General features: G+C 37.7%; 1 protein-coding gene across 1 annotated transcript; it reads right to left on the reverse strand.

Moving 5' to 3' along the window:
- Positions 1 to 677: 677 nt before the first annotated feature.
- Positions 678 to 5,594, reverse strand: LOC101741706 (trypsin-1). Its single transcript, XM_062676449.1, has 5 exons — positions 5,450 to 5,594; positions 3,680 to 4,052; positions 2,635 to 2,893; positions 1,437 to 1,586; positions 678 to 906 (listed from the first exon to the last, which is right to left on the reverse strand). Exons 1-5 carry the CDS (start codon positions 5,523 to 5,525, stop codon positions 751 to 753), a joined length of 1,014 nt encoding a protein of 337 aa, XP_062532433.1. The 5' UTR covers positions 5,526 to 5,594; the 3' UTR covers positions 678 to 750.
- Positions 5,595 to 14,203: the final 8,609 nt, after the last annotated feature.

Below are 14,203 nucleotides of genomic sequence, written 5' to 3' on the forward strand. Positions count from 1 at the left end.
CAAACCGAAACGCATTACTGCTTCACGGCAGAAATAGGCATTGTGGTGGTACCTACCCGCGCGGACTCACAAGAGGTCCTACCACCAGTAAAAGATCGTGCATGTGCAGCGAAAGATCTGGTATGCATCACAACTTGATTGCAACGAAACGGCTTGGGTACGGCCATAGCTTTGCGGATGTCCACAAGCAAGGTTGACCACTTACCAGTGATCCGTATCGTCGTTTCTCTACACTGGTAATCATACCACCATCCCGTTGTAATAGTTTCGCGTTCCAATTGTACCTAGATCGGGTGTTCGACCCCCCAACACAGAACCCCCGACTGCGTATCACAAGAAATAGGCAGAGCGGTACTATCTCCCCGTAGCCTTGCAATTAAAAAAATAATCCACGTGTGATTTTAATTACGTCGTGACATTAGTTCGTGAACACGTCAGGTACGTACTTGGACCAAATTGGCACTTTTTCGACACCCATCCAAACCCCGACGTATTCATAGCATTCGTTACGGGTAAACCAAGAGTCTTAGGAATTACGCCACGTCCCGTTTTATGTTCTTTCTTATTTAGAGTAAGGAGATATGCGAAAATTATTGATATTCGATACGATAATTCGATCTTTTGTGACAAACAGATGGTATCACTGTACTAAAATTCACAATAAACGAACACAACTATTTGAAAATGTTATATAAATTTTATTCAATAAGATTAAAAAACAAAATCAACAATAACTATGTAAATACAAGACTAATCTAATTTTAGGCCGGTCACTTCTTCTATCCAGGGCCTGACTTTCGCCACTTTGCTGTAGACTCCATAGGAACCTGGGGTTGCGCAGCCGTAGCCGAAGGACACCATGCCTAAAAGACGATTGTCTGAAACCGCTGGTCCGCCTGAGTCGCCCTGGAAAGATATTAATTATTTCTACAATTACGTCTTTCCTTAGTTTATGACCAAAAATCCGGGCTTTTGACTTAATAAGGGAGCTAAAGGGAAGCTCGGTGTAGCTCATAGCAGATGCTTACGAAATAAATGGTGAAAAGATGAAAGAATAAAATCGTGTAGAACCTAATCGTGTAGTACCGTAGTACCGTGTAGTATCGTGCGGTAGTAATGCACCTAATAAAAATTAAGACCGCAATAAATAGAATTTGCCTAATTACACTACTGATAGGACTCTTGTGAGTCTACACTGTAGGTGCCATTATCCATTGAATTGTAATAAATTAAGAGACCATATCACGTGGAAACAAATAGCTTTGAAATTACCACCCACGAAGCTTCCAAAGCCGTATGACATGTCCTTCTTCAAACTTTGAGGAAAGCTAGCAGCAGTCGCACCGGCTTTGCCTATAGCGTTGCTATAATAAAACCAATCAATAACCAGAACAAACATGCACAGAATATCCTGATTAACATTGCCAAAGACATACCTGACAAGCATCTTTCTTTTCTTCAGCAAACCCAGCGCAGAACATTCGAGATGACAAAGTTCCTCTGAAATACGGAAATGGAACACTCTGGCAGATTGATTTGGATATTATAGGAATCCTTACGGCTCGGAGCACGTTCGAGTAGGGGCCCTGAAAACATTTAAAGCTTTAATTGTATTTGTTTCATGAGTGTAATCATTACAATGCTTTCGGTATTATTAATAACAAAATCACTACAGCAGGCCAGTGCTGCTTAAATTTAGGACTATAAAGTAAGAGAATAGTGTATTTTTTTAACCTTTTAGTAAAACTGTAAGTAGCTGTAAAACTTTCTTTTAAGTAAATCTGTAATATTTAAAAAAAAAAATTAAGTCGTCTAAAGGATACGACATTCGGTGCAATCGTATCTAGCGATGCAACGGTGTTCGAATCTCAGGCGGGTACCAATTTTTCTAATTAAATACGTACTCAACAAATGTTCACTATTTACTTCCACAATGAAGGAATAACATCATGTAATAAAAATCAAACCCGCAAAATTATAATTTGCGTACTGTTTACTGTGAGTCCGCACGGGTAGATACCACCACCCTGCCTATTTCTGCCGTGAAGCAGTAATGCGTTTCGGTTTGAAGGGTGGGGCAGTCGTTGTAACTATACTTAAGACCTTAGAACTTATATCTCAAGCTGAGTGGCGCATTTACGTTGTAGATGTCTATGGGCTTCAGTAACCACTTAACACCAGGTGGGCTGTGAACTAGTCCATCCATCTAAGGCATGATTTAATCCGTCTACGCGCAAAAGAGATTTTCCTTCACTGTTTTAACCTCCACTTGGCCATGTTACCATTTAATATTAAATCAAAATTTTATATTTAATTGAATATACTTCCGCAGATTTTTCTTTTTTATTGCCCTTGTAGGCAGACGAGCATATGACCCAGCTGATGCTGAGTGGTTACCATCACCCATAGGCGTCAACAATGCCAGGAACACAGCCAATCCTTAGAGTTCCTAATTCTTTCCATTCCTAGTTCTCTATTAACACCTTTTCAATTCCCGCATGGTGCAAAGTGTATTTCTTCAAATAACTCTTATCCAAAGCTTTTAACGTTGAGTATGGTTATGTTCTTAACACGATCAGTGTTCAGGGTGGTGGCTACATTAAGGTACCTTGAAAATTTATCTGGTAAACTCACGTTTTCTTCTATGTTACCCCAACCGGTGACCGTTATAATCTTTCCGACCACCATATCTTCTATATGCGCTATTTTCAATGACTGAATATTGTCGTCGAAGCTCAGAGGCTCAGCCAGCTCCAGCAATTGGAAGTCGTAATCGAAGGGATGTTCCTTATTTTTGGCACCCCAGAGCGGATGTATGTAATGCTCCTTGATCTTCACTTTCTTCCCTTTGTGTATGTGCTTAGAGCCGGCCTTAATGAATGTCGACTTTTTGCTGAGAATGAAATTTTAGTGAGACGTTATTTTTATTATGTATCACGAAAGTCCTTTGATAATTATTTTAGTAGCATCAGAAGTATAGGAAATATTCACACCAAATCTCATGTCGCTATGCAAGAAATTTCACTCTGAAGTACTTGATGAAATAATTGGGGAAGTAACCAATTTATTGTTTATCTAATATCTATATAATTATAGAAGTATAACTCTAAAGATAAATACAAAAGTACAGTATATTTGTTTGCATATTTGATTGTTGGTTCTTCGAGCATAACACAAAAACTAAGCTGGTAAAAACAATATCTCGTTTAACAACAATAAGTATGCTTTCCAAGTGAATGCATAATAGTTTTGACTTTAGATACGTTGCAGCTCTCCGTCGACGCTATCCAATAACCCTTGCATTAGATGCCTTCAGCTCTAACATCAGAAACAGGCTTAGGGACTCCGGTAACCGTACTCGTCGAACTCGGCATAGATTTCGACGTGCAACCTAACCCATGCATCAGCCCGCTGAGTTTCTCGCTGGATCTTCTCAGCGGGTCGCGATTCCAATCCGATAGTAGATACATTCGCGAAGCAGTTGCTCTTGAGTTGTTAGATCTACTTCGGAGGCGCTCGGACAGCTATTAACAAATCCCAACCCTCCTGGCTGTGCTTTTGCTCGCCCACCTGTCCTGATATGATACTGGAAAGACTTCTGGGCCACCAGTAATCCAGCGTAAAAAAAAACAACGTTGAAGCAATTTGTTTGTAAGTAAATGATAACGTACATACTCACTTACAATGCGCTGCAGTGATTACCCATTTCTTATCGATTATAGCGCCTGCGCAGTTATCGCCGTACGCGACATGGTAGGGATATAAGTTGATATCGACTTGCGTACCACCGACGATCCTTTCACCCGAAAAACTACCATAATCATATTCGTCTCTTTCGGGATTTACTGTGCTCGTCTCGTATTCGTCTATTTCTGGGGAGACAGGCGACGGCCGGAAAGCTTCCACGTCCAGCCTCTTGTGGTTCGCGTGATAATCGGAATTCGAAATGGCCTCACCGAAGCTTTTCGCAAATCTGTCCTCTAAGGACTTCTCCAAAGCTCTTAGACTTGGTCTCGGGTTGGGCTGCCATGGGATTATAATTAAATCGTAGTCTGTAACACAAAATTATACGTATTAGACACACGTCTAGTCTTTGAAGTCGTCGTGGCCTAAAGGATAAGACGTCCGGTGTATTCGTGTTGAGCGATGCACCGGTGTTCGAATCTCAGGCAGGTACCAATTTTTCTACTGAAATACGTACTCAAAACAACTGTTTACGATTGACTTCCACGGTGAAGGAATAACATCGTGTAATAAAAATCAAACCCACAAAATTATTATTTGTGTAATTACTGGTGGTAAGATCCTGTCTATTTCTGCCGTGAAGCAGTAATGCGTTTCGGTTTGAAGGGTAGGGCAGCCGTTGCAACTATACTGAGAACTTAGAACTTATATCTCAAAGCGGGTGACGAATTTACGTTGTAGATGTCTATGGGCTCCAGTAACTACTTAACACCAGGTGGGCTGTGAGCTCGTTCGCCCATTAAAGCAATCAAAAAAAATATATATAATATTTTTGTATCAGGTTTTAAATGTGATAGAGTTATGAGTTTGTTCTGTCTAGAAAGATGTAAATTAAACGATATACATAGTTATTTTAAATGTTTTTGTTTAAGTTTATTGTTTCACTGTGTTTAAATATGTTCATTTTTATTTTTTTTTGTTATATAATAGCCGACTTAACCTAACAGGTGTATGGCTCTAATAAAGAATGAAAATAATAATAATTATACGTTTACTATAAAGTAAGTTAGGTTTCGTAAAGTTGTATGAGTTTTAGCGTTAATAAAAACGGTGCTATCAAACATCGATTGTACAGACGTGGCCTTATCAGCGAATAGGAATACAGTTTGTATTAAAGTATCAATAGGTAACGAAAAACTTGCTCTTTTCCAAACATCTCAACACAGAATTCAATGACGTCTGATGTAGATTTGGTCTAAACGAATTTCGCATGCCTTCATTGCACAACTAAACCATTGTTCGCAATACCGAAAAACATTAGAGTAACAACCCTACAAAGTTGATTTAATATACAAATAATTCATTTTTATACGATTTATGTTATTCTCAAAAAAAACTCTTATTCGCGTAAATCCAGTAGTCTTAATACTAATAAATAACTAATATATACTTAACTACTACTAAGTATACTAACTAGCTGGTCCGGCAAACGTTGTTTTACTTTATAAATTATTTCTAGGAAATATAAATAACCTAGATAACCTAGATAACCGACTGCAGCGTCATCTGCGGGCTGATTTGTGAATCTAAATCATCCAGGGTGCCACCCAAACGCACACAAAAAAAATCATTCAAATCGGTGCAGCCGTTTTAGAGGAGTTCAGTGACAAACACACGCAAAAAAGAAATATTATATATAAAGATAAATAATAAATTACTAGTAAATAGATGTACCATAAAAAAAACACGTTTTAGGCAAACATACTTTCCAAATCAACGGCCGATGCGAGAGCAGACGAAACGAAAGCGTATACGAAGCAGAAAACACTAACACAAGCCATTCCTCAACAAGCGACACGACACGAGCAACCGGCGTGTTCGGAGCGTACGTAGAGCGCTTTTACGACTTCAACGTTTTATAAATCGAATATAAAAATTAAATTAAGCGTGTAATCGATTTACAGATTGTACTCACATCGTAGTGTTTTTTTTTTTAAATCGATTAGTATAATTGAAATTCATGTTTCTAACGTAATGCGTCACAGTTGGAATGCGTCAACGATCTTAAATTATCATTCGTCGGAGATTCGTCACGCTTGCAATCTAAACAAACTATTTGTTAAACTAACAACTGGGATATAATGAAGGCATTCGACATCCCCGTAAATAATCAACTAATTTTACTGACCGTTAAAACGCGACCATTTTATCACCAAATTACTACTTATCTTCTGTGGCCGTAGTGTATGTCATATTAAAGTAGGTACTATTACAGCTAGTATAACTTGACATTAAGTAAATAGCTACCTGGTTCTGTCCTTGCACTGCTCCCCCATCAGCGACAGAAAACAGTTGTACAGTACCTTGCGATAAATATTGCACATCGATTTCTAGTAAGAGACAATCGGCTAATATCGACTTTGTAAAGCGCTGTCTCGGTCTCGCGAAACACTAACAGTCCGACTCTTAACTTGAGCATCAGCCCGTTGAGTTTCTCGCCGGATCTACTCAGCGGGTCGCGATTCCGATCCGGTAGTAGATTCATTCGCGAAGCAGCTATTCTTGAGTTGTTAGGTCTCCCTTGGAGGCGCTCGGGTAGCTGTTAGAAAATCCCGCCCTGTTTGGCTGAGCTGGCTCGCCCACCTGTTCTTGTGAAACTAGAAAGGCCTCCGGGCCACAAGTAAACCCTGAATCATAAAAAAGTCACATACGTAGTGTGCGACAGAGACGGCGCTCTACGAACCCGAAGTTAGCCGATTGACTCTTTCCAATTGGCGATGTCATTTAGCTCCGGATACTGTATTGTGATAGAGCTGATCTGCCTTTCAGACTTGGTATTAATGCTTTGCAGCTATCTTGTAGGAGGTCGCATTAATTAACGGCCTTTGTAATGTGCTGGTCGTATATTGGTTCTTTGGATACAGGGATGTCGGATTTGAAGTTGAAATAATATTTCTTTTATTTATTTCTTCCCTATTCGGGCTACGCCCGGACGGGTACGTGAGCTCACGGACTCAAGCTGAGAGAATTTGCTAACACCAGTCCTAGCAAAAGCGGTGCTTCGCTGAATCTACTACATACCGGATCGGAATCGTGACTCACTGAGAAGATCCGGCGAGAAGCTCAGTGGACTGTGTCTTTGGGTATTATACTTCAAAGAGGAAACTGAGAAATTGGAAGAATATGTTTTTTATAATCATATAATATATTATATTTGTTTTTCTTCATTAATTAATAATACGCTTAAAGGTTTGGTCTATTTTAATAGATCACTCTTGACATGGTTACTAATGTTACCACACCACAACATACCCGCTGTATCTTTTCTAGAATTTCTTGAAATAGAAACGGTCGCGTGGAAAAGATTGTTTTCAATAAAAAAAATAAAAAAAATAGCGATAAAAACGCGTATCGTAATATTAGTATTATACTACCTAGCCTTGTTTCATTGTTGTTTGGGCGTGCAATGTAATATACTCCATCTCTCTTTATTTCTCTCTATATCTTTCTCCCTCACTCATTACCAGGCATGCCTGAAAGGACTACGAAAAATACACCTGTGAAATGTAGAAATCGACGTTGCAAATTCTATAATTAGTTGGCGCGTTCCTTATCTATTAACGTTTACGTTAAATTTTTACTTACCTATGTATAAAGCAAAAGTCCATGATCATAATAATATAAAGATACAAAAATTATGTTGTATCAGCACAAACTAACTAGTCCTTGAAGAGCTTGATGCATAACGCAAAAAAATTACCCACAATATGCAACTGGGATATAATAAAGGCATTCGACATCCCCGTAAATAATCAACTAATTGTACTGATCGTCAAAACCCGACCATTTTATCATTAAACTAGCGACCCGCCCTCGCTTCGCTTCGGAAACATTAAAACACACATGAAACCAAAAAAATTAAATAAAAAAAAATTCAAAAAAAGTAGCCTATGTTCATCAGGGACAATGTCGGCTTCTAATGGAAAAATAATTTTTCAAATCGGTCCAGTAGTTTCGGAGCCTATTCGAAACAAACAAACAAACAAACAAATCTTTCCTCTTTATAATATTAGTATAGATAACTACCTATCTTTGTGGTGGTAGCGTGGTGGTGGTGTGGTGGTTCATTTAAAAGTACTATTACAGCTAGTATAATGTCACTTTAAGTAAACAGCTACCTGGTTCTGTCCTTGCACTGCTTCTCCAAAACACTTGTACAGTACCCGGCGATAAATGTTGCACATCGATTTCTAGCAAGAGACAATCGGCTAATTTCGACTTTGTAGAACGTTGTGCGTACAAATCTTTAGTTTTACTCCACAAAAACAAAAAATGTAACAAAGAAATTCCAATAATAATAAAGTAGTCGTTTTCTTGATTTTAATTCTATTGCTTTTTGCGAGTCGATTTTCGCAAACTTTATTCCGAACGCTCGATATAATAAAAAACCACAATTTTAAACACGCGCCGGATTGTTCGGAAGTTTTTGTAGTACGGAACACCAGGCGAAATTAAAACTGAAAATGAACTCCACCTGACTTGGGCCCGTGGTTTTTAGTATTTACCAAAATTCATATAAATTCGTGAATAAAAACTTTGTACATAATAATAATAACTAGAGGTCCCGCAGTAGTCGAAATTCGACTATAATTAATTGGAATTGTAAGTTTGTACACTATTATGATTGTATTTTATACTTCTATAATCACAAATTTCGCCAAGGCTACACTATAAAAAATATTAATAAAGACAAACAATATTTAATCTATTCTCAATTTGACCACAGACGTCAAGAGCAAAAGTTTGACAATAAATAGTATGCATGCGTGTGTGCGTCAAATACATGGTATGTAGTGTGTGTAATGTTTTATTTATTGATTTAATGTATCTTTTATGCATTATTTTAAAAAAATATTGGCATTGTGCACTTCTTTTCTATATTCTCTATAAGTGTGGAAAATTTCATACTCCTCCGTCCGCACAATTTTTGTAAAAAGGGATACAAAGTTTTTGCTTCACGTATTAATATATAGATAATATATAATATAAAAGAAGTTTTAAACCGTAAAAATAGTTTTGTTTGTACAGTAGAAGTCGGTGTGTTGAGTTATAAGTAAAGGGGTATTTAATAGGGAGCCATAGATAATCTTCTGCTTCTTGGACGAGTTCTTCTTCCATTCTGAAGGCTGGGCCCAGTGCAATGTCCGTTCTTTTTTCCTTCCTAAGTTGATGGTCTAGAGTATTCTAGAGAAACCATTTCAGCGTAACCTTAACTAGTAGGTGAGCTCACAGGGCTCAAACCTGACGATGTACGAAGCCCACGAACTTGCTACAAACCCTAGCAAGAGCCGTGCTTCGCAGAATCTCCCACCAGATTGGAAACGCGACCCATTGAGAAGATGCGGCGAGAAACTAAGGGTGTTGAATATTCGTCACGTCTTGGCAAGGGCTAAGCTGTTTGTACATATATGCTCTATCATTTCCATACTATTGATTTAGTACGTATATACATTTTCTATAATAATATATTGCCAATAGTACACCGGAACATACCTGCTGTATTTTTAACTTTTCCAGATATTCTGAAAAGTCAATTACACGTAGGCAGCGTTTGTAGGCAGCGGCTTGGCTCTGCCCCAGGCCCCCTGGCATTGCTGAAGTCCATGGGCGACGGTAACCACTCACCATCAGGTGGGCCGTATGGTCGTCTGCCTACAAGGGCAATAAAAAAAATAAAAAAAAACTTCAAGGAGAAGCTGAAATAGCCTCTCAACTCAAGACTATCACTATCAGCATAGGTAGGGAAAAAAAACATAGATCTTAATTTCACGACCAAAGAAGATTACAATATGTCTTAACAGGCTACGAACTCGAAATAAAAAAAAATTGTTTACTTTAACTAATTTAAACCTTAACCAAAAATGCTTTTTGGAAGCGAGTGTCGACATCTATTACGCTATTATGAAAACGATAAAATACGCGAAAGTGTAACGCCATCTCTTATTATAATTTCGAACTTAGCTTTCTAAACTTTTTAAGTATAAGATATTTTACGATAATTTTGTATAAAGGTAAATTGAAAGAAAAAAATATTATCACGTTCACTATAATAATATTGATTTTTTTCGTGTTTTAATGTTTCAAAATTTCTGGCGTCTCAAACAATTTGTATACAGTTGCCGTCGTCACGGAAAACCAATAAGGTTATTGTGTTTTGAATTTGATAAAGAATTTAAATAAAATTAAGTTATGATAATAATTATTTAGGTAAAGCTACTTATAAATAGAAAATCTGCGGTAGCTCACCGCCGGTTGGCAGAGTTTTTTCGTTTTCTATACAAAACAAAAATAATGTATTGGTCCTGCCATCTGTTGTCGAATAGCAGAACTTTTGTCTAGCCAGACATTCCTTCAATATCTTCATTTATAAAACTTAAAAACGCGTTGAAACTGTTTGTAATTGATTGCAAAATTATTTTCTCATTCGTCTCTCCTCAATTTTTCGTAAATATATTAGGATTGCAAATATAAAAGCTAAAACCGAGCTATGAAAAATTATCCTTTGCCAATGAAGTATCTGTTTAGCCTTGACATTTTGTCCACAGCTGTGAAAAATTCACTGCCAGGACCGCTATGGGCTCGTTAGGCGTCTATTTTATTTTTATTTTTTCCTTCCTATTCGCTGGTAGCTTATGGGGCTATTCAAGCTATTCAACGGCCGTCTGGTGTAGTGGTAAGTGACATGGTCACTACACAAGGGGGTCGCGGGTTCGAATCCCGCCAAGGGAAGATATTTGTATTATAAATATAAATGTCTTTTCCAGGGTTATGGATGTATATTAAATATATGTATGTGTATAATAAAAATCTTACAATTATATCCGTTATCTGGTACCTGTAACACAAGTTCTTTACGAACTTATCACGGGACCAGTTAATGTGGCGTGTATAAAAAAAAAAAAAAAGCTACGCCCGAACGTGTAGGTGAGCTCACGGGGCCCAAACCAGAGTGGTGCTAACACTAGTCCTAACAAGAGCAGTGCTTCGCAGAGTCTACCACCGGATCAGAATCGTGACCCACTGAGAAAATCCGACGAGAAACTCAGTGAGCCGTGTCCATGGGTTAGTTCACTCGTCGAACTCTTCGTCGCATGCGGCGGCTTCGACGAGAACAATAACCCGTGCTTGAGGTACCTAAAAGCACCGAGAGTAAATCCGGGGGATCCGACAAGGCATGATTTTTTTTTTTTTTTTGATATCTTAGGTGGGTGGACGAGCTCACAGCTCACCTAGTGTTAAGTAGTTACTGGAGCCCATAGACATCTACAACGTAAATGCGCCACCCGCCTTGAGGTATAAGTTCTAAGGTCTCAGTATAGTTACAACGGCTACCTACTAAATATTGAATTGTCATCGGTCCTTAATAAGTACCTATACCAAATTTCATTCAAAGATTCCGTTACAAACATACATACGTCTGAAGCTAATAAAAACGTATTAATTATTGTATTGGCATCGGTATTAGATGCGTGTGCAAATTTTCATAATAATCGAATTTCTTCAAGTCTGTCAAAATGACATTCAAAGATTCTTACTAAGACCTTATAGAGTGTTCATTTAAAAATTTAGCATCTAAATCTATTTATTTTAGTTATTTATTTAATATATTTTGTACCCACAGTTGTTACAAGAAACACGACAATAAGGATGCAGAGTACAAGGGCACTACTTATTTCATGTTGAAATCTCTTCCAGTAGGCCCGCAAAAGGAAAGAAGAGCTACACTACAACACTACTACACTACAACACAAATCTAGTGCATACAGTACACATTACACATAATAATATATACATACTACCCGTACTCGCCCGCTTCGCTGGGCATTTAAAATTAACATTATTATTTATTTTCATTATTATTAGGGAGTCCAACACTAATATAAATATTAGCATATCCATTATATACGTGTATTTTCTACATGGATACCAAGTTTCAAGTCAATCGGATGCACGGTTCAGTAGTTATAACGGAACATCCGTAAAAATCACTATAGATTTATATATTAGTATAGATTACAAGATACCAAACAATACATATAGATACTTATAACTTACTTCATATTATAATACATGATACAAATATATATACTTTTATTTAGTATAGTAAGGATAAATAGTCTATATAAATCTAGTAGTTGATCTAGTCAATTGTTGATGAGAGTTCGTTGAATTCTGCCGATCTTCAATTTTCTTTGATTCGCCACCAGATCTTACAAAATCATTTTCTAGAGCAACCTGAAGATTCCCTGAAAATTTCATCGAAATCGTCTACAGTTACAGCGTCTACAGGGAACCTACATAGACAATCGATTTTTTTGTATATGAATTTATTTTATTCCACACATCGATAGAGATCTACATGTTAATGTCAAAACGTAGTTATGTACTTTAAATATGTTTAACATACTATCAACTTTACGTACCTGAGTGTACGTGTCAATTTCCAATGTACTATTCGATACTATATACTATTCTATCTCCTGTCTATACTACTGGGACGCTTCTGAGATGACTTGGATGGACTCTGTGAAGCAGTACTCGCGAGAGAAGGGTGTGAATGCAGAGATGACGTATGATGGGCCTGAATGGAAAAACTGGTGGTAGGACGTCTTGTGAGTCCGCACAGGTAGGTAACACCCTGCCTATTCCTGCCGTGTAGTAATGCGTTTCGGTTTGAAGTGTGGGGTAGCCGCTGTAACTGTACTGAGAGCTTCGAACTCATATCTCAAGGTGGGTGGCGGCATTTACGTTGTAGATGTTAACTTAACACCGAGTGGGCCGTAAGCTCGTCCACCCATACAAGCAATAAAAAAAGGAGACAATCTGCGTGAACTTCACATGAGGGAAAAAGAAGATCATACATCATCATCATCAACAGTCCATAGCCGAACATAGGCCTTCCCCAAGGTTCGCCATGATTCCCACGACCTTTGACAGGTCATCGGACCATCTCGTAGCGGTACTGCCTTGGGCTTGGTACTTCTATGAATCCCCTCATACCATACTACAGTAATAACAAACACAAATAATTATCGGAATTAAATACCTATTAAGTTACGGAGATAATTTTAACTCACCAATCCAAGAGACTCATCTAAATCTGTCAGATTAAGCCCGACACACAAATTTAAATACATAAATAATAAATTAAAAAAACCAATAAAATACGCTTTTATAGAAAATCCAACTAAAAAATAGAAAATAAATTTTAATAAATTTGAATTAAAAATAGTGTAAGAAAAAATGATTTTATTGTAAAAAAGCTTTTTCTATTTTTTAGTTGGATTTTCTACACAAGTCGTGTATTTTTTTAGTTTTTTTAAACTCTTATTCTATCTATCTATCTTCTATCTTCATTTTTTAAATATTTTTTTTAATATTGAATTGTCATCGGTTCTTAATAAGTATACCAAATTTAGAGTTAATCCGACGTTTTAAAGGGGGTCAAAATCATATTCAAAGATTCCGTTACATACAAACATACATACGTCTGAAACTAATAAAAGCGTATTAAAAACTGGCGTTTTTTGTCAATTTTGATATTAAGAAAGCAGCCTCTACCTCGGAAATACAGAAAGAAGCATTACATAATTATTAGTTAAGTTTTATTGAAATTTCACTTCTTATTTCATTTATTCTCCGATCGTTATAAAAACATTTCTGCAACTCCTATCTTACTATAAATATTTTGATATTCACTCTGTGGTTCAAGTTCCTTGTCACCTACACGGATGACTATGGCGCCAACAGCTCATCTTCCAAAACATAAATCTACAAAAATAGTAACACGATTCTTAAGAATTGCGTAAACAATAGCTTTATAATGAACCACAACAATAAAGGGGGTTGGGGGGTGGGGGGTAAATAAGCCTCGAAGGGTATGAATACATAATGAAATTTTGCCCTCGACGTCCGTTAATCAAAAACTGCTGCAGAGTACGAAAGACGTAAGAAAATGGAAATTTTCCAACCCTCCTTTTTCCTGTTACGTACACCCCTCCGCCTCGGAGAGAGGTCGGACACCCCCCCGCTCATACTGACATAGCGTGGAGGTGGAATGAAACATTTGCAAAAATATATATTCGATCGCCCAAGTCAAGGAGGTAACGAAACTCGTTAATACGACTATTCGTAGTGCTATGATGTCGCAATGCAACTACCGTGGCCTAGTTTGGATAATATGACACGCGTCAGAACAAAGTGATTGGAGCTCCAAACTAGTCTCGGATTGATTTTTTTTTCCTACCTATGCTTTGAGAGGCTATTTCAGCTTCGCCCTAACGTGAAGGTGAGCTCACGGGGCTTAAACCAGAGTGTTGCTAACACTGGCCCTAACAAGAGCAGTGCTTCGCAGAATCTACCACCGGATCGGAAACGCGACCCACTGAGAAGATCCGGCGAAAATCTTAGTGTATCGGAGTGAGTAAATTTATCTTGTCGTATCAGGGACTCGGGTGGC

This window comes from Bombyx mori, chromosome 27, assembly GCF_030269925.1.
Source record: "Bombyx mori chromosome 27, ASM3026992v2".
NCBI lineage: Eukaryota > Metazoa > Arthropoda > Insecta > Lepidoptera > Bombycidae > Bombyx > Bombyx mori.

Coding starts and splice junctions, on each gene's coding strand:
- LOC101741706 (XM_062676449.1), bottom strand. CDS start 5,525: ATGGCTTGTGTTAGTGTTTTCTGCTTCGTATACGCTTTCGTTTCGTCT. Junction 2,894..3,679: donor ATCACTGCAGCGCATTGTAA/GTGAGTATGTAC, acceptor TTTCATTCTCAG/CAAAAAGTCGACATTCATTA. Junction 907..1,436: donor AAAAGAAAGATGCTTGTCAG/GTATGTCTTTGG, acceptor ATATCTTTCCAG/GGCGACTCAGGCGGACCAGC.